This window comes from Hippoglossus hippoglossus, chromosome 15, assembly GCF_009819705.1.
Source record: "Hippoglossus hippoglossus isolate fHipHip1 chromosome 15, fHipHip1.pri, whole genome shotgun sequence".
Classification (NCBI taxonomy): Eukaryota; Metazoa; Chordata; class Actinopteri; order Pleuronectiformes; family Pleuronectidae; genus Hippoglossus; species Hippoglossus hippoglossus.
Genome location: NC_047165.1, coordinates 13,059,257 through 13,086,872, shown reverse-complemented (window position 1 = coordinate 13,086,872; position 27,616 = coordinate 13,059,257). Strand labels below are relative to the sequence as shown.

The following is a 27,616-nucleotide window of genomic DNA, read 5'->3' as shown; positions in this document are numbered from 1 at the left end:
CAACATGAGGAAGTCCTTTATTACATATTATGCTTTTTCCTGAAATCATTTTTCATTATTAAAATAGTATTTTGTTTGAGTAATGAGTTACATAGTTTGCATAACTGTTATATCAGCATATATATTACCCTTACCATATTGAATATTTGTGAATGCAGCATATAAAAGGAATACAGTAAGTTTTTACAATTCTTTAAAATAACAGAGCTCTCTTGACCAAGAAAAAATAAGGGCCATTTTATTGTTCAGGTCTCTCATCACTATTGGATCTTCTGATTGCTTCAAGTGACGCAGAAGATGTTTTTTTTTAATTTATTTTTTAACACAGAATCCTATGTGAAGGCTTTGTTGGAAATTGTTTGGCGATGCACTTCAGAACATATTCAGCAGGATGATTCATCTGTCTATTACTGTACATCGTTGTTGGAGGCAGTTGGGAGAAGAGCCTAAACATCTTTCCATCAAGAAAAGCTTTCAGTGCCATTCTTTGCTTTCCTTTCAGTGAAGACATGGACATCAGTTCTTGTATAACTGTTACAGGAAACCTCTTAAGGAGCCACCATTTTTCTTAAAACTCAGTCAATTCTCTCCTTATTAGATTCTCTCGTCTTATCTGGAAAAAAGGGTGACATTCACATAATTAGTCTGATATTAACACCTTAACACTGAGTTTCTGTTCTGCTTTACCAAGTATGTGCGAAAAACAACAGTCTCATCCTATGTTTTTCCTCGTTGTAATTAGCTTTAACAATATTCTGTGAGAACTACATGTCAGACGCGGCGTACACACATATACACACAGCTTTTGTAAGGGACTGGGTCTGACAGTGTCTGTAACCAAAACCATCTAAAGACCAGGTTGCGGTCAGATTACACGACCTGCAACACCTGTCATCCTGTTAACGTCATAGTCATTGCAGCATTTTTAGTGGTCGGTACTCATGGACCACAGGCATCTTCACACTCAGCCTTCATTTTTATATCTCAGCTACGCACCAGTAAAATTTGATGCCAATTAAGTGTCTCCTGTAGTCACAGTGAGCTGCACATGTGAGGGAGAACAGAAAGCTTGACAGGTTTAAGGCTCATTGATGCTGCCATTACGTACAAAAAGGGATGCATCCGTTTTGAGCAATGTCAAAATGCCCACCTACTTCCATGCGTCCTTTATGTTGGCATGGTTGGTAGTTAACACCCCCTTTGGAAGGCAGTGCATGGTCGGGAATTTCTGCATCATTAACGGCAGTGTTTGTCCCGGCTGCCTGAGCAAAATAACATCATGTAAACGCCAAAGTATCTCCTCCAAAAGTTCCACCATTGTTGAAATTTCTTCCTCATGTTCTATGATCGTTTCGATTGAGCTATTGACTGCACTGCCCCCTTTCCCCCATGATTAATGGTGGAACTGCTCTGTTTTGTCTGTTTCATCCAGTAGGTTTTCAGAAGACATGCACAAATATGGACGAAATGAACAGAGTATTGACAGAAGGCTCCATTTGTTTCCAAATACATATCTAACGTTGAGTATAAATTAGCCTTCAGTGAATTGAGAATTAGCAAACAGTGAATTGCATGTTGTTTGATACTCTTTCTAAGGCATATAGAATCCTGCTTTGAGCAGCTGTAAACAGCTATACATATGGTGATGCACTCATTCAATAATTTCCATAAGGTCCAATCAACATTTTTAAATTGTCATTAATCCTTTAGTCGTGAAATGGTTTTAAATATTGAATTTGTCTTGGCAGATTAATGTTCACTGAAAGAAGCAGGATGTAAGTGCTTTAAATATGAGTCTCAAAGGCTTTCATCCGCCCCTCAGTTTGACTGGAAGGTGCTGAGGCATCTTTGGCACACTGAGTGATTTGGTCTTCAGGCTCTGTAATCTGCAGGTCACACACTGAGAATGGATTTTTTCTTTCAGTCGTCCTCTCCTCTCCCATCGTTATGTCTTTTTCAAAATGTGCCCCTGCCTGTTCAGGACTCACATTTACCGCCTGAAATAGAAAAGCATAAAGGTTTCCATGTTAAAGCTTGTACAATACGAAAGGAACGGACAGAGGGAAATGAACAGCAGCAGCAATGTGGATGGAGTGTGTCATTTTCATCAGTTTATAGTTGGATTACATTTAGACTAATTCCAGCCAGCAGTGAAGATAGTTCTCCCTGAAGGTTATTTGGCACTGGGGTGAATATTCAGTGTGTAATTGATTATAAATGTTTTTTACTGGAGTGGATGCTCTATATTTTCATTAAGACTGAAAATTTGAAATTACAAGTTATCTGTTCATGCAGGGTCTAAAATTAGCACTCTGCACTTGCCAAATCAAAGTTAAAATAGAATAATAAATATGAGAATAATATAAATGAGGTTAGTCACCATTGGCATGTTGCTGAAATTGGCCTACATCACTACACATTTCCATCACTACAAAATAGTCAATACCTACCTAGAAAGGAATCCTAGGATATAAGAATAAAATCGTAATATTACAAGAATTAAGTCACAATTTTACGAGCACCACATTATCACACAAGTATAAGAAATTTTAAAAGATTGTGTACGAAACTGAAATTTTTTGGGGAAAGAATGACACGAAGGACTTGAAGGAAAGAGCATCTTGTGGAGGAGGAAACGTTTTGTTGGGGGTGCTTTAAAAGTCAATTGAATCTCTGCCTTTAACAAATACTGCTTTGTTTTTTGGGATATACTCTGTCTTAGAGAAGGTGGATCTAAAGACCAACACCCGTTTCATTAATCTGCCTTCAGGTTACAGGAGGTTTTGCCGAGGTAGCACAACTGCTGGAGGATGGATGAATTTTTAACACTAAAGCTGTGTGGGTTTTCTCTGGCTGCCCCGATTTCCTCCCACAGTCCAAAAACATGCAGATTGTGGTTAGTTTAACTGTTTGTAGGTGTGAATGACGGTTGTTTGTCTCTTTTCAGGGTGTACCCCAGCTGGTATTTGCTTCAGTTTTAAACATGAAAAAGAAATAACAAGACAAAGTGGTTAACAAGCTGCTTGAAGAATACCCATTCACAGTGAAATTGTTGGCTTTGCCTTATGTTGTTACAAAAACAACGCTTTATTGATATAATGCGGCGGCTGCTGGAAGCGGCAACATCCCCCCCTGCTTTTACGATCTTGTGTTAAATTAGGATGAACATATTCTGAACCAATTAGTTTTTCTAGTGAAATGACAGGGATGAATTTGGTTTCTATTGTCCTTTCTCTCCCTGAAATATCAAATTTTGCTTCCGGCAAATGTGCACAAAATTCAAAAATATAAAGAAAATAAGTCTATATAACAAATATACAAAATCAATAGTTCTTTGGTGAATTCAAAAGTCACATATTGGCATTGGCCTGTTGCCCTGAGGAGAGTTAAGTCACTGAAACCACTTGATTAAGGTTAAGGCTGCTTGTGGCATATAGCTAAAGCCACTATGTGAAGGTTTTCAGAAATAGACTCACCTAATACACTCGACATACAGCAGTTTCCACATTGTCATTTTTGTTCACACTGCCCTGTACTGTTTTCATTGTTACATGATTTCCCCTGTGTGCTCTGTGTGTGTCCATTTTTATTGTCAGTTATTTTGTCAGGTACAGATCTCTGTCCTCTCCTGTCAGATGTTGACCACTCATTTCTGCAGGAAACCAGGGAGGTTCATACCTGTGTGTCCCATGTTATACCCATGAGACTCACACTGTGATCTGTCATCTGGCAGCCTTGAGATAGCTCATCACACAGAAATCACACAAGGATTAAAAGTCAAACTGTGACCAAAAATGCTACAAAGAATCATTTCTGGATTCAGAAGCTGTTCAGTGGAGGTGCAGTACATGGCCACCCTCACAGAAAATATTCAGACTGTCTGGTAAAAGCTGAAAACGTACAAATGTCAGTGGGCTCCCTCCCTATGGACGACTTAAAAGCCGAAAAGAGCATTTATACTAACATGGAGGGGGCATGTACCGAGAAAAGTATTAGTGTTCAGGCAGCAGTTTCCTCTTTGTTGATTATCATTGCATCAGAGGATTCTGATGCTGTTGTTAAGGCAACAGCAGTATAAAGCTGGATGAGGACACTTGTGTCTGATACATTCACCTTGATCAAACATGGTGTAATGTTTCTCTCCTCCTATTTTTGTTCTGGCAGGTAGAGCCAGCACCATAAACTCATCTGTGGTCAAACTCTCAGAACCTCTGGGGCCTGGGAACTGGAACAACACTGTCTTCAGCCTGAATAAATTATTACAAACACAGGCTAAATCTTAACTTCACATATGACTGTATATAAAGATGGACAAGGTGTCTTCACTTCCTCATACTGAGCAGAAATGAAGCCAAATATCTTGATACGAATGCTGCCATCCTGTGCATTTGGTACGAGAGTCTGCACAGTGGCTGTCAGGAGATGGAGTCCCACCAATGCATGTGCTCGACCAAATCGTGAGTCAGTCTCAGCTGTCAATCATGGCATTACACAGGACAGAAACTGCCTCAGCAGCATTCAAATTAAAATTCCACCACCTAAACTCAATTACCATAAACTCATTAATTAATGATTACATCTCTGCATAACGTTGGCTGCAATTACACAAAGATAAATGATGATGTTGAATAACGTCAGGGGGCTAACCCAGATACAGACGATTGTCCCCAGGTAAGCTACAGGTTTTCTTACACTCTGAATATAAATCTTACAGCTCCTCCTGGTTCATATTACTCTACTGCATATTGTTGTTCCACATCACAACGGACACACTACAAAGCTGAATATTCCACTAAGCTATCCCTAGAAATAATCAACCAATGGCCTCTGGATCAGAAATGTTGCCATTGTTTGTCTTTCTGATGGTGAATGGCAGCCTTTAAGAGGGACAGCAGGGTTGTTTTTTTCTACGGAGGAGTGGCGTGTTAAAAACCTTGGTTGTGTTAGATTGTTGAAAGCACTCGCTGACCTGGTCATGTTTATGGACCATGCATGCTTTCAACTCTGCCTCACTAGCTCCTTCTGTATCTGAAGTTCTTTTTTGTTCCCTGACAATTGTCATGTTGACCTTGACATTTAGTCAGACTACCATTTTACAAATGGCTCATATGGAGCTTAACCTTGTGAATTCAATTCAGTATATGACAATTGAGAGTTCTAGCATAACAACGGTAGTATGCATGATGAGGGAAAAGGAAAAACATTTCTGTGTAAACTAAGTCAATAACTAAGCTTTTATCTCCACCCCTGTCCATTTCTTTGATTGTTAGTTGATTGATTGATTGGTTTGATTGTTTGTAAGCAGGATTGAGCAAAAACTACAGAATGGATATCCTTTAAATTTGGTGAAAGGATGGAACATGGGCTAAGAAAGAACCATTAAATTGGACAAAGATGCACATTTTTCACTTTCTTTAACAATGTGAGATGTGAGGCGTTTTTTTTTTTTTTAACTTACCGATTACCGAGGGATAATTAATGGATCTTGATGGGAGGAAAAACAATTTTTAGGAGACTTATATGTGTACAATTTGGTGTGAGGTATGTTCTCTACTGAGTGCCATATGAATAAAGACACTTAAATGTGTTTTTTGAGCTGTAAACTAAATTATATGACTATTCTTAGATGACATACTAATGCTGGTTTTAAAATCCAATTTATTACCAAGTTTATTAAAAAAAATGTATGTGTTGAACATGGCTCATAACACCACTAGTGTTTCAAACTGTATTGGCTCTGAACGATCGTGGTCTTGGTGGTCAGGAGACAAGAAGCCCTCTACTTCATTTGACATTTCTATGGCAAAAGTGTGTGAGCTGCTACTGGAGTCATCGCTCATAGCCAGACAACACAACAAGCTGATTAAATAAGCCCCGCCTCCCAACACTGTTTTTCGAAAGTTATTTGTTGAATATCCAGGGAGAGGCACTTCAGCCAAACTGCAGTTTAAATCTTTGCCTCGGCTCGGCTCGGCTCACCTCATAAGAAAAGTATTTCTTATGATACACGCCCACACACCCACACACTAACACACAAACACACTAACACACACACACACACACAAACACTCACACTCATCTTCTCTCCTGATACTGTAGCTCTCCAAACCAGTTCCCCCTCATTAGTAAGAAGAGTGGAGCTGTTACTCTCTGGTGAAGGATAAACAACAAGAGTGCTCAGTATGTCTGCTGTTGTCTTAGTGCTATGTTTTCATTCTTGAATAAAAAAATAGATACTTTAGCCAAATTTGTGTTATTATTTAAACTCAGAGCTGCTTGTTTGATAAGCGTCTGTTGGTTGCAATGCAGAAAAGATAAAAGGAAATCCTCAAGTGGAGCTCAGCAGTTTGACATAAAGATGTGCGGACCAGAATTATCCTCTCGGAGGCTCTGGCGAGGCTGGCTGACGACAGACGCTGCGTGGTAGAGAAAGTATAAAACAAATGGCTGCAAGCAAGTGTCCGAATTGTCAAATTATGTCACAGCTGCATTGGATAGCTGTAGTATATGATTTAGAAGCGATCAAATTTCTTTTAGATGTAATGAAAATAAGTCTGTTATCTGAAATGGGCACTAAATATTTAGTTCATTTTGTCCCAGTAGAGTTTCCAGCGGTTAAACAAACAGATCGAGGCTGCAAGAAAAAGCAGCTTCTTTTCTTCACCGATTCAATTTTTTTGCATGTTGTTTACACAAAAATAGAGCAACGCCTGCGAGCTAGTTCAGGCAGCCAACTCGAGCTGCGCTGCTCCAATCATGTGACATGCATCATGTGACATACCTCACTCTCAACAACCATCTATAATACACACCCACCTTATCAGGTGGTCTATTTAAGCAGAGAGAAATTTCCCATCATCCCCTTTGCTCGCACTGCTGCTGCAGTATTGCTACACGTTGCTTCAGCCCCTCCACCACCCAAGCATCCACCTGTCGGCTCCGATGGGGGTTACAAGTATTTGCTCATCACTCCCATCATTCCTGTGTAACCATATGGGGGAGTGATTAAGTTGGAGCCTAGACGCCAAACACTAAACCTGTTCTACTGCTGCAATAAACGTTTGAACGTGAGTTGTCTGACTGAAATGTATAATACTGAAATTTTGGCAAGAACATTGAAGTGTATGGAACATGGTAGGCATACAGATGGATGGCTAAGAGGAGGATTAGAGTTTGAGATGTTTCTTTAGTCGTTTTGAAGTTTTAGAAGTTTTAGGACCTTGCTTATTTTTTGAACTTATCAAAGTTGGAGTCCTTGTAACTGTCTTCAAATTCCTGAGACACTTCTCCTTTCACAGTCACAAAATCCAGATTGTAGTGTTTTGGCTAGATTGGCACTCAGAGAGTAGATACCTCCACCAATGCTGACTAGCTACTTTATCACCATATTGTACTGTATATTCATGTATTTAGATCAGAAACATATACAATACTATAAACAGAGATTCTCTGTTAACTGCTCACATTAGGTGTATGCAAAATTCCCATTCTCTGATATATTCAAAAGGAATATTTGTTTCGTAAAATAGAAATCACACCTCTAAAAAAGTAATTTTGATTCACAAAATCTGGATTATTCTCCGGATCTGCAGAAAATTTCACCTTGACATAAATATAAGCATTCTGCACAAGCCTGGTTTCTCTCATAAAGGTCTCAGATCTGCATTTTTTTTCTTGAGAAATTGACTAAAATATAGAAAAACGCTTGCAAAGTAAAAAAAATAAAGTGAAACAAACCCTGGATCTGCCCCGTTAATTGAATACTCCCCATAAGGTAATGGGTTCTTCCTTCACCTATATCCTAACCTTCTACAAAGTTTCAATAAAATCAGTTTGGTAGAAACCGCAATGAAAACATTTCCTCCCTTGACAGGTAATAAAACTAAAGATATTGCACAGATTTAGAAACATTCAAATATACACTATAAGATGAACAAATGTCACAGGCTTACCTTTTTGTCGTCAATTAAGGTGCGTTTGACAACAGGCTGCCTGAAGGGATTTGGACGAAATTCTTCCACATCCTGCACAGTCAGTCTAGGAATGGCCGTCATCGGGCGAATAACCCCGGGCTTCGTCTGCACACAGGTAGTCAGAGTTTGACAGCAGAGAGGAATTTATCCCCATAACTTTACTTCCAAGAGCTTTACACTATCGGTGTACTAATAATAGAGTTTGTATCAGGTGCCTTAACGTGATCAAATGAGAATTAAATGTGAACCTTTCTAGGATCTGTCAGCTTTCTGTCCACACTGCCAGACTGGTACAAGCTGCTTAAAGATGCCTGAATAAACAACATGGAAGAAAAACATGGCCGTAGTTATTAGTGTCAGTCACAGTAGTGTGGAAACACTGATAACAGAAACCACTTGAAGCACTGCAGGATTTCCATAAAAGAAAACAAAAGCAGGCTCCTCAGTTGTGGAAATGTGGCAAATTAGGCGTGGTATTTTATAATCCAGATAAATATGCCATCTGTTCCAAGGGAGCCTCATTTAATTTACTTATCAATCATGGTTTTGAAGGGGGTTAAAAGGTGTTAATATTTTTGTCACGCTCCACATTAGTTAATTAGCTAGCTGATGTACAGTTGGAGTAAATAAAGACAAATTATCCCGTGCTTCAATGACACAAGGCAACAATTTGTTTGGCTTCACATCTAAATACACCTTTAGAAAGTACACAACATTCTGCTGTATAAGTGCAAATAATGTATTTTTTAACTATGGATGTAAACTAGCAAGCTGTGAGCTGTTTCCAGTGTTAATGCTAAGCTAACCATATGAGAGCACTATCGAACTTCTCAACTCACACATATAAAAAAGCTAAAGTACCTTTCAGATGTTTAACTGTTTCTTTAAAGGGATAGTTCACAGAAAAATTAAAATGCACTGATTAAAAACAGCATTGCAGCCAAATCCAATACAATTGAAGTAACTGGGGGACAGATTCTTCAAACCTGAAAAACAGAAAAAAAACTGAAACACCTCCATACTGCTTGTGTGGCGTCATACAAGTGTCTGTAAGCCCCGGCATTCAAATTCGACTCGAAACCGCGTCATTTACACCAAGTTTTTAGCCTAAATGTTTGTTCCTATCCTTCTCCTGATCTGCGTTCATGTTCGCAGGATGCGGTAGCATCGCTAGTTCTGGTAGCATTGCTGCATAGCTGCATTTATGGCTGACTTTAGCTGACATCGTCATGTGCCCCTTGGGCACGAGCATGAACAGTGTGAGTGCGCACGAACTTGAATGTGGTGCCAGGCAGGAGGATATCACAGGACATTTAGGCTAAAAACTTGGTGTAAATGATGCCATTTCAAGTCAAATTGAAATGTCAGGGTTTACGGTCACTTGGGATGATACCACAGAAGCACAATGGAGGCAACTTCAGTTTTTTTTTGTTGGAAGAATCGGTCACCATTTCCTTCAATTGTATTAGATTTGGCTGCAACACTGTTTACCCCTGAAACTCCAAAAGTGTTTTGTGGACTCAAACACTTCACCCACCCCTCCATCGGCATAGTGGTGAATAGATAGAGTGAATTTACATTTTTCGGTAAACTATCCCTTTAACAAAGAGCTTTGTCAGTTCTGTTTTCAGCTACATTTATCCTCCAAGGACAAAATTTCCATCTGTCCTGCCTGAATCTCTGTTTAGATCTTTAAAATATTATTTTCCATGAGGGGCCTCTGCCCAATGTCCTGCAGCTCAGTCCTGTGAATTTGGGACTTGTGAAAGTAAAAAGAGTGGTTCTGTAGTGGGTTTTTTCTTATCTTGGTCCTGTTTTTTATTCTGACTCACATATTTGGTTTCCCGTCCCAAGGATTTTGGAAGTGTTGAGTTGTTCTGCAGAAAGTAGAGGGAAAGTGAAATTAAACAACCGAGTGACACAAAACTCATGTGGTGGTAAACATCTTAAAATGGCTCATCACAAAATGGCTGAAAGGCAGACGTTGAAAAGAAAACCTATTGGTGAACTCATGGAATAAATCTGAACAACTCCGGTGTTTTGTTATTTGTTTTCTCTCAAGCTACAGTTTTTTCTGTAACAGAGCTACTCTCTCTATTGTCCTTGTGTGTGGCTGATAATTACACATTTTCCTCACGCTACTCCTCAATGTCATGGATGACAGTGCACCAACACACACACACACACACACACACACACACACACACACACACACACACACACATACACACACACATACACTTTTCTCTAGAAACCACAGAGGCCTTTCTCCTTTGATGAATAATGAACAGATGTCTTTCCATTTCTTGTGCTTATGATTATACAATCAGAATTCACTTTTATCCCACTTCAAGTTTGTGCTCCAGTAAAACATGGTACATAGTGCTTGTTTCCTTTCCCCAGTTTTACACTTACTATTTCCTGTTATATCATCGTAGCTGCAAGCTTATGTCTTTATTTTTTACTTTAGTCATTTTTAACTTTTTAGTTTGTCTTTAGAATTTCAACACAATAAAAGACTCCTATAAGAACCAGTTGAACATACTGGTTAATGCATTACAAACCACACGGAACATCTACAATCCTCTATTTGTTTGTTTGTTTGTTTTTCCATGTGAGACAGAATTTTTGTGCAGAAACATTTCATTACATTTACTGTTACAGCTGACATTATATATTTGCCACCTACCATCATCTACTAAAGCTAGGGTTGGTAATCCTGGAAAAGCTAGCAAGAGCAGGCTACATTTTGAAAATATGCAACCGACACATCTCCCTCCCATCGGCCCTCTCGGCAAAGCTATGCCGCCAAAACACCTTCACGCACACTGCCCAACGACTGCTAGAGGACAACTTTTCCGTCACTTGCTCGCTAACTTCTGACTGTCATCTCTGCTGCAGCGGCGTATGCTTCTCTGGGCTCATGGGCAGGGTGCGCACAGGCAGGAGGGATAAAAAGATAAAAAAGTGTTTCAGAAACTTTAAACTTGTTTAATTAATTTATGTCCTGGACCCTTCCTGCAGTAACCTTTGGTGTTTTTCTTGTTAAATGATTTGTTCCCTAGTTTCATGCAGATGTGAAAGAGGTAGCAATCTTCCCATCTAACACCAACTGAATAAGTGTATTTACCAAAATGTCAAACCAGAATTTTAAGAGGGAAATTCAAAGGTTGCTGGCTACACTTGTTTCATGAAGATGAAGAAAGAAACTTTACCTGTAGACCAAAATTGGGAGTGGATGACCTGGAGGACTGCAGTAGCCGGGGAGAAAAGTTGTGTAAATAAATCTGTCAATTAACATTTAAACCAATGCATGTTCAAAATGTATCACTGAACGAACTCACTGCTGGAGTGGAGTTTGCCAAAACCTCATCTATAACTGCATAAAGTTCCTCTGACTGCTGGCGGAGCTGAGCTGGCGAGCACATCTGTAGAGTAGCACAAAGTCACTGATGTTAGCTGTGTGAATGGTGACTTTTGTCGTGAACACCAGCAGTGAAGTGTGTGTGTGTGTGTGTATGTGTGTGTGTGTATGTACCTCAGCGTGGGTGTCTGCAACACCTCTGTCCAATGCAGCACCTCGATCCAGTGAGTCACAGGGACTCTCCTCTCTCTCGACCTGCTCGTCGATCACCTGTGAATACAAAGCGCCATGAGCGGATTGATCTCCCCTCCACACCGCTGCTTCTCTCTTTTGATTATATGCTGCTCCTAGAGAACATTGCATTCATCCCCTCTTGTATTCTTCACGGACGGTGCTCCTCTCTCCCCGGCTCTAAATGAAACATCCTGCTGTGTGAATAACACGACAGTTGACTCTGGTTGCCATGATTTTATGTCACTTTGAGCTCATTTTGACTTTTAATCAGGTTTTTAAAAAATGACACTTATAGTTCTATTATCTACAGCCTGCAAATCCTTGTGAAATTGGTTTCCTGTCATTTTTTAATTTTGCCTGACACGTTTTTGCATTAACAGATAAAAATGTAATTCTCTGTAAAGCCCTGTGAGTGGAAACCTAAGAATATTTTTTTTTTTATGTAAAACCCAATTTTTAAAATCAAATTTACAAATTTATTCATATTTTACATTGGCCACACGCTGTATTGGTCCTGTAACAGCAGCATTTCCCCCAAGTACCTGCATCAAACCAGTTCATCATGGCTTCATAGCCGGATATTTCACAGGATGAATTATAGTGGGATTAGAGTCAAATAAGTGAACTCACCTGCTGATCCAGCAGAAGAGTGTTTGTGGGAATTGCAGCGAGGGATTTGTAGCTTAACTTAATCTTGTTTATCTAGAGTTGATAGAGAGAGAAGAGCAGATAATGAATACAAATTCAGCGTACGTATTCTACATTTCGTTAGTGTTAAGTGTTTTTGTTTCAACACACACTGCTGTGAGTCAGACATCTCCTCTCAAAGCATCACTTTGTTTGACTGACCTAAAAACTTCACTTACAGTCAACTTTTCCCACAGGCAAGAATACTAGACAACTCTGCCTGAAATCGACGTACATTTCCCTGCTTGAACTAAATAAATTGAATTCCTAATCACTGATACTTAGAAATGTCGTGCTTCCAGCTGTATGTCTGGCCCAGAAACCAGAGCTGTTTAAAAGCTGCTGCACTGATTTCGTGATGGCTCGCTTCTGCATATAACGTCTCTGATGTGTCAGTCAGTAGATGAAAGACTTGTACCATATGTTTGATATCTCTGAAACACAAAGATCTATAACATCATAAGATTATATTGCAAATAAGGACTCAACAAGAGAGGACAGCTTTTTATATCCATCTATCAAATCTGTTTTGAACCCCACAGTGTGGGAGTTATGTCACGGAGAACATATTAGATAATATCCTATAAACAAGTCATGCATGTGGCAAAAGAGCGACTACCTTTCTTTTTTTACCCTCCCTGTCACTGCAGTCTGAAATTCCACTACCCGGCCTCGATGAAGGCGTTGCGGAGCGCAGGGAGAGGGAAGGGGACGGGGTGAGATCTCTGATTGGTGGAGCAGGAGAAGGTGCAGGCGTAGGGGAACAGGCGGGTGAAGGCCATCCAAGAAAACTGATGGGTGTGTAGTGGGAAGGGGACAGGCACTCAGCTTTGTGGAAAGCCTGCGATGGCGCTGTGGAAGCTTTGGAAGCAGGCCAGCTCCTCTCGGACTCACACCTTCCTCTGGTGTTTTGTAAACGAGGGAGAGGCGACGCTGAAGTTGTGAGAGTTGGTGAGCGTGACGGAGGAGGCTGAAGCTGAGGAGGGCAGACAGGCGAAAAACTCAGTTTTTGAGAAAGCAAATGAAGCCTTGAGAGAGATGAATTTGACGGGTGATTCCATTTCTGGGGCACAGAGTTCTCCTGCTCATTAAGAAGTTTTGGGGACAGGGAAATGAGATTTTTAAAGTTATTATCTTCATGGCCCTGGAGGTGCATGTGAGTGTTGCGGGCGTTCAGCTCAGGCGACTGAGAGACAGAGATTTGCGTATGTTGCAGTTTTTGGGAAGTTGCACAGTCGAATGTTTCGTCGTGCTCTGCTGGAGACACAGATTTGACGTTTGAGCAAAACAGAGGCAGCGGAGCTCGGGATAGTTTTTTCATTGGTGGAGGTGAAATAACCTGCTCCCATCTAGGCACTCTGCTTGAGCGAATTTGCTCTGAGCACTTTTTGACTTGAGTTTGAGGGCTTGTTCTGTTGTCGAGCTCGTTTGACTGCACAGGCAGAGGAGAGGCAACACATCTTTTAGGCTCGTGAAGGAGGCTCTGGCTATCTATAGACACAGATGAGGAGAAGCGAGAGGAAAACTCCAGGGGAATGGAGGCCACGTTGGAGGCTGCTGAGCAGGCGTTACAGAAAGAGAGGGTCACAGGGTTAACAGGCCAGCAGGGGGTGTAAGGCCTCTGCAGAGCAGCAGACAGAACAGGAAGACGGCCTTTTCTCAGGATGGCAGTGAGGAGGGAGAGTCTGGTGAGAGGAGGCCGGTGCCGAGGAGGAGGGGACTGGGGACAGATGGAGGAGAACAGGCTCTCACAGGATGAAAAACAGGTTTGAGGGTTCTGAACCAGACTAGAGCCGGGAGAGAGAAAGTGCCTCTTGATCTGGGTGACCGAGGGCGTGAACATGCCGGAGCGGACAGACGAGCAGGGGGACACAGTGCGGCTGAAAGAGACAGGAGAGGTTACAGAGGAGGGCTGCGTGAAAGACCAGCATCGGTCTTTGTCCGAGATGTCTGAGAGAAGGGACTCTCTGGACGAAGCCAGGGTGGGGAACAGGTCTGCGGAGCATGTGGGGCTCGTCCTCTCCTCTAACACGCTATTTGCAAAGCAACCCGAGCTAACCTCAGCACGTCCAGAAGTATCGTGACACTGCCGCTGGGAAACGGCCCTGTGTTTATCAACAGCTGTTTCCATAGACGCTGTCACGGCGGCGGTGTGGTTGGGTGTATTTTCAGGCTGGGCGCTGACGGAGGGAGAGGCTTTGGTGTGAGACAAGCTCATGTGATCCTCTGATGACTTCAACTGGGGGGAAAAAAGAGAAAATGATCTGATACATTGTGTAAAATGTGTAAATTTGTAAGCATCTTTGTGCCTCAGCTGGCAAATTACCACTCAAGTTACAAAAACCAAAATGGACTTTCACTTCAAATTCCTAAAGGTCAGAGTGACAATGTTTTGTCAGTTGTGTCTGATTTATGCAGAGAGGAAGAAAGTGCTCAATCTGACAGTCCTGCATAAATAGAATTCAAATCAAGCCCATCGTAAAGAAGACCTCAGGAAACATGTGAGGTTATTTACATTTTGATTTATTATTAGATTCTTATTAGAATTTCTGATTTGAAAGATGACATGACGTGTCCAACAATATAATTTTTTAATTAATCTCCTGTCAGTGTTTAGTTCTATTTTAGATTCAAGTTCCAGATCTACAGTTGTCTACACACACATATACACATCTATATTCTAACATGTCAGTGACAAAGCTTTCTGTTATTCTGTCACTGAGAGTGCTCTGATTGTACTCACTCTAAGTTCTGTCTCCGCTGGGATTGTGCTTCCTGCTCCTCCCGCTACGGCGTCCTTGATAAAGACAATCTCCCCTTTGAAAGTATTCCTTTCCGACATGGTCTCTCCGCTCGTCCTCTCATGGGACTCAGCAGCGATCTGACAGGAGAAAAAGAAGCCAATGTTTTGGAGGAACTGAGCAAGTGAAACCTGAGAAAACCTGAGGTGAACCTCAGCAGTGAGCCTCCCTGAGCTCAGCGGGGGGGCTCAGTATCAGCACGCCACATGTCCCCACACATATGATTCACATGGACACGCACATGTCCTGCTAACATTGGTGTTGTGCCTGTCTCGTGTGCAGAGCTGGATGACTGAGGCGGGGCCTGTGTTTGAGGCTTGTAAATAAGCAAGATGATATCTCCAGTCTGTTTAGCAGTTCAGTCCAAACTGGCAGCCACCGTCTGTGCTGCATTTATCTATTTGTGGGGTTTTTTTGTTTGTGTATTTATATCACTGTTTGCTACCGTGTCTTTTTTAAATGCTGCCAGAGGAAGCTGCCAATATATTTAAATCCTTCGTACACGAGTCATATTTTGCCGGACTATTCATGGCATCCAACTCAAGTTAAGTTTAGACATAAATTGCTTGGGGTAAAGTTTGGATAAGTCAATGATCTGGCCTTGGTGTCCTGTATAAAAGGTTTCTATTCACTCCTAAGAGCCTTTAACAACAACAATGCTGCCAAGTTTGCCTCTCAACACAACAGTCGTTCCTTGCATGGCCGCAAGAGTTCAATTGTCAGGAAACCTTCATTTAAAGACTTGAAACAATCTTTATTATAATTTTCAGGTGAGAGCAGAATCGATATGATATCACATATACAGCTATAGGCTACTGATAATTGTTTTCTCCCTGCAGGGGCTCTCCCAGCTCAGCTGAGCAATATACTTTGCAGATAGAAATGTAAGCCAATAGCGTCTCCTGGTCCCATATCTATTAACTGAATCAAAAAGCATTCTATGCATGAAACCAAAGGAATTCAAGTTTAAAAGCATGACTCACTGCGCAATAAGAGGTTCTACCACCAAGAGAACATCCAGAGACATATTCTTATACTGTATAATGTCATGTCACTGTTGTGTGTAAACAGATTGAAATGCTCTCTTCTGAACAGCTTTGTTTTTCACACAGTATAAATATAAAGTAACCTCCAATGCACTTAATCACAATTGTATACCACAGCTGTACTTGAGAGATTCAACCCACTTTGTGTATATTGCCCAGCAGTAATAAGGATGCAGATAAATCTTCCACAGAAAAGATGAAACTAAAATGATTACCTTCACTAAGGAGGTTTCGCCCCCTGCCTGAAAATTTACTGAAGGGATGTCCATGAAATTTGGTGTCGGATTGGATACGAGCAAAAACAGAAACCATTCCACAGCCGAGGCAGATGCGAAAAAGGGGGCGGATCCAGGAAATTGATTTACTTTCATTAACATTGCGAGATAGAGAATTAACATTTTCACTGATTTCCCAGGGAATACTTCATGGACCTTTTATACAAATGTTAAAAAATCTTTCATATTTATGGAAGTGATTTCTGTGCAGCTTGATTGAATGTAAGGGAGCTGTTGTGGATCACCATCCTAGTTTTATTTGATCAAAATGGAAATTTATAATATTGTTCCAATATATGAACATTAAGTGCTAGACGACATTATCCAAATGATTGTGCTTTATTATATCTGCATGGGCTCAAATCAAAGCAATATTGTGATTGGGGATAATATGTGTGATATCAAGTGGAGCTAAAAAGGGTAAGTGCTAATGACATACATCATATCTGTCATGAACCCCCACATGTATTGTAATTATGACCCTATAAATACATATGAGAGCATCTTCTAATGACCGCTTTTACTAATCAAAATCTTTTACATGATATACTCACTGATTGAACTCATGAAAAGCGGCCATAGTGACATTTTTATCCTGAAACTATATTTAAATGAATGGTAGCTAATGTCAATAATATCATCACGTACCATTTGGCATAAGCAGTTGTGATTAGAACCTAAATCATAAACACTAAATAACAGCACAACAGTGTTAAAGCTGCACAAAGTGTATGATGATAACAACAAGGCTGAAGTCGATGTCTTTGGGATTTGTTCCTACTAAAAAAAACTTGTTTTACAGCATTTATAATGAATATCGATCGCACTGTCAAGGAGGTCGTCCTGGAAAACATCAGCTGGTGTTACGGAGATTTTGATGGTTTAGGATCTATTTTGTTCTCCTTCTTTTAGGATGTATTGTCTTAATATAAGGCCTTTTTGCCCAGGCTGGCATGATTCGCGGTTGAAGGTAGAAAAAATAAATAATCCAAGGTCTCCACTTATTTATTTGTAATGCAGAGTTCCTGTTTCTTTCTTTATCTCTGCAAGAATGAACTCTGACGGTCTTCTGGACAGACAGAGAAGACACAGCAGTGGTTTGTCAATGCGAGCCAAGGTTTAGATGTATTCGTCCAATACAGAAACTCCACATATTTAATGGGATGTCGATGTGGCCTCCCTGACTTTGTCAGTTTATAATGCAGGTTTTTGCAAGGACAGCTCAGATATGGTGATGGCAAACTTGTTAACTTCTGCCTCGCTCATCTGCACAGTCTGCCTGCATACATCTAGTTTTTACAGTAAATACTTCACCGATTTGCAGAACTTAATTCCTTCACCCTGTATATCATTTCCTTCTGAGCTATTTAATTTCCGTGTCATGCACACCCAGTACTCAGCCCCAATGGGTCAAGCACCAAAAGGTACAGTTGCAGAGTTCCATTACAAAATAAATTATACTGTGCTTAATAAAAATATATTTTGCCTTTCTCCCAAACTTGGCAAATAAAATCAGAAATGACCTTCCTGAAGCACAACTTAAGTTCTTCATCATCATGGAGCCAGAAGAAATGTAAAAAAATAAAGGACATTTTACTAAAAAATTGCAGCCCTTATTTCCTGATAGACAGAACAGTAGCAATGAAATTAATCTCATTCTGAATTTCACTGAGATCACGCAGCATAAAGGTTTCTAAACATAGCTGTGCACATATTTTTCCTTAATGTAAATTATACTCCACACTAGTTTTTAGACTGTAGCTGATAAGACATTATGTTTGTCACATTTGTTTATATACAAAATATATATGTGTCCATTCACTTGCTGATTTTTCAACCACATTGCACTGTTTATTTGTCACCTTTACAAGTAATAAATATTTTTTAAATATTTACTTTTTATACCCTTTTTTCCTTGAGCTCATACTAATGTCTCCCAGAGTACCAGTTGCAGACGTTTTGCACAAATTCAATATTTTTGTACTTAATTTGATCAGACCGGCTGTGACTCTGACTTTCGGCAAAGTTCTTCACAAATTAAGATTAAAAAGCATGAGCTTAATGTATTCTGCTTATATTTGAATTTCGAAGTACGCAAGCCTCCTCGTGGCTGAAGGCTGAAGAAAATGTCTGAGGGTAGTTGCAGTTGTAGGTGTTTCAGAAGGAATATATCTGCTCACCTGCTCTCACCTCCATTGACCTTGTCTGTTTAAAGACAATCTGCTCCATCCAAAGAGCCAAGTAGGAATAAAACTCTCTAATTTGACGCAAGATACTTAGGCTGGAGGAGTAATGTGCCATGGGACCTCAAAGTTCAAGTACGTGCCGGTCATTCAGGATAAAAACTGTTAATGGCATCTGGAGGTTATGTTACTGATATACTGCCAAAAGACACATGTGCAAGAGACATTTTGAGAAGTGTAGGTTGCTCCTAGGATTAATGAGCCGTTGACTGTCTCCAAGTTATACTCCATGCATTATACCTGTAATATAGACACGCCCCCTGCAGAGAGTAGCACTAATCTGTCATGTGCAAACACAAGATGTAATTTACTCAAAGGCGCTAACAGCTGTTCACTATATTGTGAATTACTGTGATATTGCTCTATTGATAAACATTTAACAGAATCCTATCGATGTGTTTAATAAGAAAAACACCCTGTCCACACTAAACCCCAGTTCACCACTTTCAAAGTTGATGGATCACTGCGCAGTTTACACATCATGACCTTCTGACTTGTGAACGGGAGCCTTGCAGTCGTTGTGAGTTTATTCTGTAGGACTGACTCACAACATGATCTGACACACTATATGATCCTTCAACAGGAAAAAAAACCCTGCAGCTCCGTGAATTGAGTCTATTCGAGGAGACACTGACAGACAAGTGATCCTCCTGCTCACAGTATGACACATCAAGCTGGACGAGGTTAAACGCTTCACTGGACGTCTGTTGTTGACAACAGACTTTGGCTTGGGTCGCATATTTCTGTCTGAACCCCGACCCGAGTCCAGGAGATAACGAACTGAGCCTGAACCAGTCCGACAGGCAATCTGTTTTTTGTGTCTGAACCCGACCCCAATGTAGTTAATAGAAGCTGCACTGACACACATGGTTATTGCTTGAGAGTTGTCACTGACTCCAACTAGATTTCCGACAGGTTGGAAATCAGATAGTTGTCTGCGACTCGTCATGGAGGTGTAAACAGTGCAGATTTTCAAAAACTTTTTGTGCATCTGTGTGTATTTGTAAAGCGACGCGTTTGAGGTTTGCTGAACCTGAATGCAACTTTCACAAATGTGATAAAGCGGCAAAACCAATTTTGTTTTTTTGAGAACAAAACACCTGCCAGAACAACAATGAGACACTGATATGCAGGCTAGAAGGAGAAATGGCTTGCGAAGTGTTCATGGTATTTAAATGATTGCAGAGAGAAATGAGGACAAAGCCGTTTGAATTCAAACCCACGAGACACAAAATCCAGTAATGTGAATAGAGAGACACGTTCATACCCGCTGTGTATGCTGAAGCACGGGGGTGTTCAGAGTATTGCAGCTGTGCGGTCATATGTTGTTTATAACATGAAGGGTGGCTACTCTTTTAGGTAAAAGCAGTAGGGGGTGGGGGGGGGTAATCTAATGGTGCCACCCCCCAGAGAGAGGACCTTTGAAGCCTCATGTAGGCAGCCAGTGCGCTGACTTCAGGCAGCAGTCGGCTGCCCCACGGTACCCAGAGCTGCGTCGCTGCTGTGATCTTGATGCTGGATGAACATAGCCCATTAATGCCCTCAGCAGCTGAAACCTCTGTGGGTCCACATCAGCCTGCGGGATGGTTGTTTGCTTTCAAACTATCGGCTGAATATTTGTAGTTTGTGCTCATATTGTGTTTCCTACATAAAAGTTTGGCTTGAGGTCAAAAAGAAAGAAACTTAAAGCATCCGTCAGAAAATAAAAATACGGTAAAGAAATGTCATTGGTGTGTGTGTTCAATGATGAGCTGGGTCAGATTCAACCCCTGAGTTTGTTCAGAATTGTGTCATGCTGATATCTACATCTTTAAACATGACGTCCTGATGTGTGGTGAGAGAATCCATGACCGAGACAGGTTACATAAGTGACTAAGCTGTATAAGAGGAAATAAATAGACTGTATATTGTGCTTTTCTATTTTTATCAAAGTGCTTTACAGTCCACATCACATTCACCTACTAAACACTGCACCCTTCTATTAGACACCATTCACACACTGTGGGCACAGCCGTCAATCTATTGGTTCAGCGGTTAGTTGATTGGTTAGTTGAATGGTCGGTCAGTTGGTTGGTTGGTTGGTTATTCAGTCAGTCGGTTGGTTTGTTTGGGCGTTTGGTCATTTGGTCAGGCAGTGAGAATCCAAGAGCTACAGAAAAGTTTTCCATGACTCTCGGTGGAATAATGGGACATGGAGTGAGATTGATTCTTCCTCTGTAGCTAAGGTGTGTCCTTTAATCTTCAAGCCACTGACTAAATAACTGGAGAGTCCTCCAGAGAGAAAAGGCCTAAAAATGGCAGAATTTGAATTTCTGGCTCAAGGACTTCTAACAGTAGCCTAAATGAATTTGTTCATAGATTTTGTTTACGGTTTTGTGCACACTCACAAGCTAGTTATTTTGTGGAGTCAGAACGGCAGAGCGGGCTCATTCCCAATGCTAGTGAGTGAGTCAATAATCCTCCAAAGTATGAAGTGTGACAAAGTTGGTTCAACAAGAGAGCGATGCCAATTATCACAAAGAACACACACACACACACACACACACACACACACACACACACACACACACACACACACACATATTACAAGATGACAATAAAAGGAAAACTCAGTCAGCTGCAGTAAATTAACAACACATCTTCAGCACATTGATGCATGATATTAAAGGCCTTGTTAAAGCAATAATCACGGTGCAAATGATGTCAACGGGTTAGGGTTAGGGCTTTTAAGTATTCAGGTTGTGTGCTGCTGCTGTACCTTATTTGTTTTTCCTGTTCGTGCTCCAGATCCCTCCTCCTCCTCAGCAATAATGCTTTCAAATGGTAATTTTTGCACCACTGGCACAAATGTGAAAAAAGATGGCCCAGATGGCACTCCTATTGAAACCTAGAGAACAGGGACAAATCGAACAAGTGTTACAAACTAATAATAATCTCCCTGTCGAACACAAACACTCGGTGTTGAGAGGCCATTGACAGGAATTGTAGAGAGATAATGTCGAGTTCTTTGTAAAATCCCTGTTTCAGTCACTGTCAACACGACTTTTCTCATCTGAATATCACTGATTTTATGACTCAGAATATCTTATTTCATTCTGCTGCAGGCCTGTTTAACTCTCGTCACACACACACACACACACACACACACACACACACACACTTGGAGATTAGACAGTTTAGCACCATGCAGCTCAAAGCCTTGACACACCCAGACTCAATGAGTTGTAATGAGATGCAATTAAATCAGCTCATGTTCTCTTCTGCATTTCTTTCCGTCTGCTCCATCGTTTTAAATGAAGACTGTGGTGACTAAAACTCGTGACGGCTTGGAAATCAATGTGTCTATTCCACTGCAGATACTTAACCCGTAACTTGACATGCAGCCATTGTCACAGGTTCTGCTCTTATAACTTACACCTGAAACTTGGTAGAAAGATAGAGTAAGAAAGAGTCCATTACATTTTGGCACAGATCTGGAAAAAGGGGGCAGAGCACTTTCTTTAACATTATGCCATGGATTGTCACAAATTTCTCTTAGAAACAATTCAAGGATCTTGACGAAAAAAGTCGGGCATGTTCAGGGGACTGATATCTGAGCGTGGGCAATAGCAACCACTGCCATCTACCAAGTTCATGAAGCTACATTTCAACACCTGAAGAACCAAAACAAAGAAAGATGGATACCAGTGAAAACGCTTTTGGAAATAAATCAGCCATGGTTTCTGCAAGAACTCTGCATGAAAAAACACACATTGCTCTTTTTGACACAATATATTAATACCTTGATAAAACCTGACGGATGCTCTCGGAAAGAAAGTGAACCTACATTTTTCCCAAATGTCAAACTATTTCCTTTGACCATCTTTGTACATATAATGGTAGATTTCTTTCTGGTGAATCTACCCAAATTGATGCCTGGCCTTTAACACTGTGGATACATATGTTTATTTCATGATAAGTAGTAGATGTCGAGAAAATGCTGTTATTAAACATGTTATACAGATTATTATTATTAGTGCTTTGTAAACAACCCCTGGGACAAGCAGCTTCACTCTATGAAACCTTTCGTTCAGCTCTCTGCTTTTCCCAAACCAGCCAATCGCAGCATTCACTCTATAATGATGAGTGATGATGGTTTGATTCTCGAGCTCGGCCACCCAAGCTGAACAAGTATGACAAGCTCTGGATTGTTGTGGGTAAAAGCTTTGCCTCCGGACAGCAACATCTCTTAGTGATAGCCATCTTTAAGGAATTGAAAAGAACGTAACCCATGTCTGCTCTGGAGGAGAGTGTAGAGCCATGCCATATGTTGATGCAATGCTAGGGCTTCAATTTGTTAAGGCGGTGTCACAGTTTGGGTTTAGTAGCAATTTCATCGTCGGGATTTGTGGGAAGATTTCTTATTTATCTGCAGAAATCAAAGCACACACTTAGCAAAAGTGCTTTGACTGCTCACTAATCATGCTTCTCCTCTCCACAGTGTTGTCGGGTCATCTGCAAACTGCAAACCGGAGGGGGAGGGCTCTGAAAATTCCCTCACTTATCAGCGAGGGTAATTGCAGCAGAGACTCGACTCTTTAAAATGGATCGCACAATCTCTGCCCATCGATGTGGATGATGTTGTCAGAGAATTAGCATGTTAGGTTGTGTTCCACCTTTCATGTCACAGTCAGCACAGTTCTTTTAAAAGCATGTGACAGGATACATATGGGAAGAAGATTAAAGTGTAAATCTGTATTAATTGTGGTCCCTGCTTAAGCTATTTCAAGGACAGGGGTGGATCTTGGGGTGGGGCGGGGGGGACACTGGTCCTAGGTGAAATCTGGTTGGCCTCTGAAGTGCCCCTGTCCAGTCAATACTCTTATTTTTTATTTTTTTATAAACTAGTCACTAATTAACAATACTAACCATAAATATGACAATTACAATTTTTTATTTTATAGTAAACAATGTGCTTGAACAAAGTTCTAAATATATTTGTGGCTTTGCTAAATATGTAGAGCTCACAGTAAACAAGGGGATGCACTTTACTGAATCAGGAAATGTGCTTGGATGTTGGACATGTGATTGGCCCCTTTATGGCCCCTTATTTAGAAAATCCTAGATCCGCCACTGCCTAAAGATGAGTTGAGCTGATTTTTTTTTGTACTTTGTGCATCATGTATGGTAATTACAAGTATATTTACACACAGTGATTAGATGTAAATAGTATGTAAATATGTAAAGAGAAACTGCAGCTGGAGTGGTCATTTCCACTAACAGCTTTTTAGTCTGAGGATATATCTCTTGATCTCTTTCACTGAATGGGTCAATGCATGATTTCAAGCACTGTATTAAAGCAGGGCACATATGAGTGCCACATTATTCTTTTAAATGTGGGAGAAAGATCGTGTCTGCTGGTGGAACGCCACTGCTGCCATAGCTTGCTTTGTTTCTCATTTTGTCTGACAAGCTTTATAAATTCCCATGGTTAATGCATGGTTATACACGCATTTCATTTTAGAGAGGCCCCTTTAATGTTGAGGTTTTGGCATAAAGGCCACATGCTCAGATGTTATGAATGTAGCAGCTACAGAACTGACAGAAAATGATTTATAAATGTGTAATCAAATGTATGACATTATTTTTAGGTCTTATTGACTGAACAGGAGAGGTAAAGAAAAAAAAGCACAACTATTCAAGTGAAGCACTGACACTGAGGCTGACATCAAAGAAAAGAGACATCCATTACTCTAATGCAGCCTCTATTTTAAATTCTATAGATCAAGGTTTCTTTGCTTCTCAGGATAAAAGCCAGGCTTCATCCAACTGACTTCTCTACAATATAATAAATATTTCACGTCAGCGCAGAGGACAATCAGAATGAGTCTATATAGAGGACATAGTGGAAGCTAAAGGTCTCTTGTACAGCAGACATGGTAATGTATTAAATGTATCACTTTCTACAGCGTCACATACTTAACAGTAAGATGAGCCTTTGGCTTGTCTATGTTATCTAAAAGCAGATAATGTGCTGTTAATGCTCCTGATAACCATTTCATCACATTACTTAAAAAGGCCAAGAGCCTGATTTTCATTTGGGGGGGTTGGTCCCTAAAAGTTTTAAGTTAATTTGATGTGTTCCTATCTTCGTCTGGGTTTGTTTGTTTGTTTGTTTGTTTGCATGAGTGCACAAAAACTACTGAACCAATGTCCATACAATTGTGTGGAGAGATGGGGCATGACCAAAGATCAAAGACATTCAATTTGGGAGAAGCTCAGAATAAATGCGCCAATGCAGGAGTTTTTTCACTTTCTTCGCAGTGTTTCTCATAGGATTCATTCCCTCCACCGAGGAGGCTATGTTTTCACTTTGTATGTTATTTGGCAATATTATGCGAAACCTACTTGACATTTACCAAGAAACTTGTTAGAAGGATGCTGTATGGGTACCAATAAATTGTTGTATCCAGGAATGTAATTTCCCTTTCTCTGCAGCGTTTCCCACAGAATTCATATAATCTATGGTGGTAGCGGGGGTGCACCTGCACACGCATGAACGTTGCTCTCATATGCAACAGATTCTGAGAGAGAGCTATATTTGCATGTCAATTGCAGGTATGCACACAATTACAGCTGAAACTATGAGGTATGACTGTTTGCATGGACAGTAAAAACTTTAAGGAAAATAGCGCGGGGGAGAGCAAACAGCAATTAGAGTTGCAAATAGCGCTGTACACAAGTTACAAACCTCTTGTAGTGTCCTGCTAGTTTTACCTACTCTAACATTTTTCACATATGGCCTTTTATTGTAATGGAGGCCTTGTAATTGTAAGGTAAAGCATCTTCACATTAAAGTGACTTTTCTTCCACCACTTTTCCTAAAAGCATGTAATTTGTGACACCTGCTGTCTGAGCTGTGAAAAGGTTCACTTTTACTTTAAAGGGCAAAGATATACCCACATTAAAGATACCAGGGAACCAGCTATAAATAAAGAAACATAACAAATGCCTTGGCTAAAAATAATCACATGCTGTTTTACAATTTTTTTTATATTCATGCTCTCATGTAACCACCTTGTTTGCGTGTCCTCTGTAGTCATAGCAGAATAAGTTTATACTGTGAAAGGTTAAAGAAGAGCATTTCCTACTTGACCACTGGAGCCCTCTTGAATGTTAAACTGCGGTGAGTGTTGCCGAGGTCATGCCGTCCTCACAGATCACATTTCCAACCACCACACGGCTACATGTCGCCTCAACGGTGTCCCTGCTCTCACTCGGTCATTTCTTGTGGCATGTCGTAACTGTCCCCAACACGGAATCCAAGCAGCACTAAATCATTTCCTGAAGCAGACCACCCCCAGTGGGGTCTGTAAAGGGATACTCATAAACAGGGTCCAACCGGGAAGACAGTTATTCTTTACGGAAACATACAAGTGAATGAATGCAGGGGATGTTATTCCTTCTCATAAAGGTACTCAAACCCCCACATTATGCAATTTTAGATTCTTTTAATTCCTTATTAATGCTGCAGCTACAAAAACATCAATCCATCAGCGCTGTCAATTTCCTAATGTTTTATCAGTTATTCACACATTTTCACACATTGGTTTTCTGTTGAGGATCCTCAGTTTAGTGATATATATATATATATATATAAAGCATATAAACCACAATGTTCCACAGATGTTAAACTCTATATTTCTCAGGAGAAGCATAAACAGTTGGGCGTGTCACTTAAGTAAAGAGTTTAATTACAGACAAACACACAGCCCCTCCCTCCACAGTAGATAGCGAAGGGAAAATATAGCTCAGTGCCAGCTGCGAATGAGAACACTGGGTTATCTCTCCAGATTATAAACAAACGTTATGATTTCAAGTCTCAAACACAAAGATGGAAATAAAGAACAAAAATGCACGAGGCAACAAGTACTATAATGGATCCTAAAATTGTACATGTGACGTACGTGCATTTTGCATACAATGAACATTATTAAGATGCATTTACGATCATGCTCATGACTTGTTTCTTTTATGCATCCAAACAGTTTTAGTAACCATTATTCACGTGGGTGTGACAGGAAATAACAGGCTGGATATCAAGTTGCTCCATTCACTGTGTCTGTTTATGTGTGAAAGCCTGGGAGGTGGCAGTGAGTTGTAAAGGGCACAACTGGGAATGTGAGGTGAGGGTTAGATTTGGGGGGGGGGTGGGATTATTTAGTGTTGATAAATTATAACCAAATTCTTTAAATGGTTTCATCCTTTGAGGTCAAATGTTTTTCCCCAGAGTTTAAAGTCAGAGACACTTTAACGGCCAAGGTCAGTGGAGATAAAGGCATGCCAGTGATATTTCTCCAGCAGATACACCCAGCAGCAAGAGGCGTCTCCTCCTGTGCATTATTCAAGAAGAAAAACCTTTGTTCCCAAACCAGCCTTACCTTCCCCAGGGTCAAACTGTCCATTCCTGCTTCAAACGCTTCACCATCCACATGAGCTGTACATGTCCAGGCTTCAGAGAAAAACTTCCCCCAAGACTTCCACTGGTGGTCCAGGCAGACTCGGAGAGCAAGGTGCGCACTTTTCAGCCCGACTCCTGAAGTTCAAAGTGCATCACTGTCGGTGTGTGTGTCTCGCTCTGCAGATTTCCTTTTATAGACACATAATAGCCACAAATAGCTCACAGACAGCAGTCAGCCTGCGGGGCACCAGTAACAATGTTCACACTGGGAACCCCAAGCAGCACAGCTCTGTGTTCCCAGGAAGGTCCAATAATTGAACAATTTCAGCAGCAACCCCCCCCCCCGATATACATTTATTCTTTCACATCTTTTATCCCCAAGAATCATTAAAAAGTTGTGTTACTCCCCAACTCAACTCAGCCTCAACATGACAAAAATGAAAACTGTTTTCTGGGAGCTGAGATAAAAAAAACAGAAGTGTAGATAATTGTATCGATCAGACCGTTGGGGGGGAAAAAAAACGAAGGGAAACAGTGTCACTTCGATTGGAGT

The 27,616-nt window shown here is 40.7% G+C and overlaps 1 protein-coding gene across 6 annotated transcripts; it reads right to left on the bottom strand.

Annotated features, from left to right (window-relative positions):
• mlip (muscular LMNA-interacting protein) lies at positions 1 to 27,248 on the bottom strand. 6 transcript variants are annotated; one of them, XM_034609594.1, is made up of 13 exons: positions 27,044 to 27,248; positions 21,382 to 21,510; positions 15,002 to 15,139; positions 12,878 to 14,497; positions 12,202 to 12,273; positions 11,512 to 11,607; positions 11,318 to 11,401; positions 11,189 to 11,224; positions 9,806 to 9,850; positions 8,222 to 8,284; positions 7,953 to 8,078; positions 1,979 to 1,997; positions 1 to 1,948 (listed from the first exon to the last, which is right to left on the bottom strand). In XM_034609594.1, the coding sequence occupies exons 1-13, from the start codon at positions 27,065 to 27,067 to the stop codon at positions 1,785 to 1,787; spliced, it is 2,616 nt and encodes an 871-aa protein (XP_034465485.1). In that variant the 5' UTR covers positions 27,068 to 27,248; the 3' UTR covers positions 1 to 1,784. The 6 variants fall into 6 exon arrangements, with proteins under 6 accessions (XP_034465485.1, XP_034465484.1, XP_034465490.1 ...); XM_034609593.1 differs by having other exon boundaries at positions 1 to 1,997; positions 27,044 to 27,247; XM_034609599.1 differs by having other exon boundaries at positions 1 to 1,997; positions 14,318 to 14,497; positions 27,044 to 27,238.
• Positions 27,249 to 27,616: the final 368 nt, after the last annotated feature.

What these genes read in the sequence shown, in the direction of transcription:
- mlip (XM_034609593.1), bottom strand. Translation starts at nt 27,067, where the DNA reads ATGGACAGTTTGACCCTGGGGAAG. An exon ending in GGGAGGGTAAAAAAAGAAAG is followed by an intron (nt 12,274 to 12,877) that starts GTAGTCGCTCTT and finishes TATCAACTCTAG; the next exon opens with ATAAACAAGATTAAGTTAAG. An exon ending in TTGCAGACACCCACGCTGAG is followed by an intron (nt 11,402 to 11,511) that starts GTACATACACAC and finishes GCTACTCTACAG; the next exon opens with ATGTGCTCGCCAGCTCAGCT.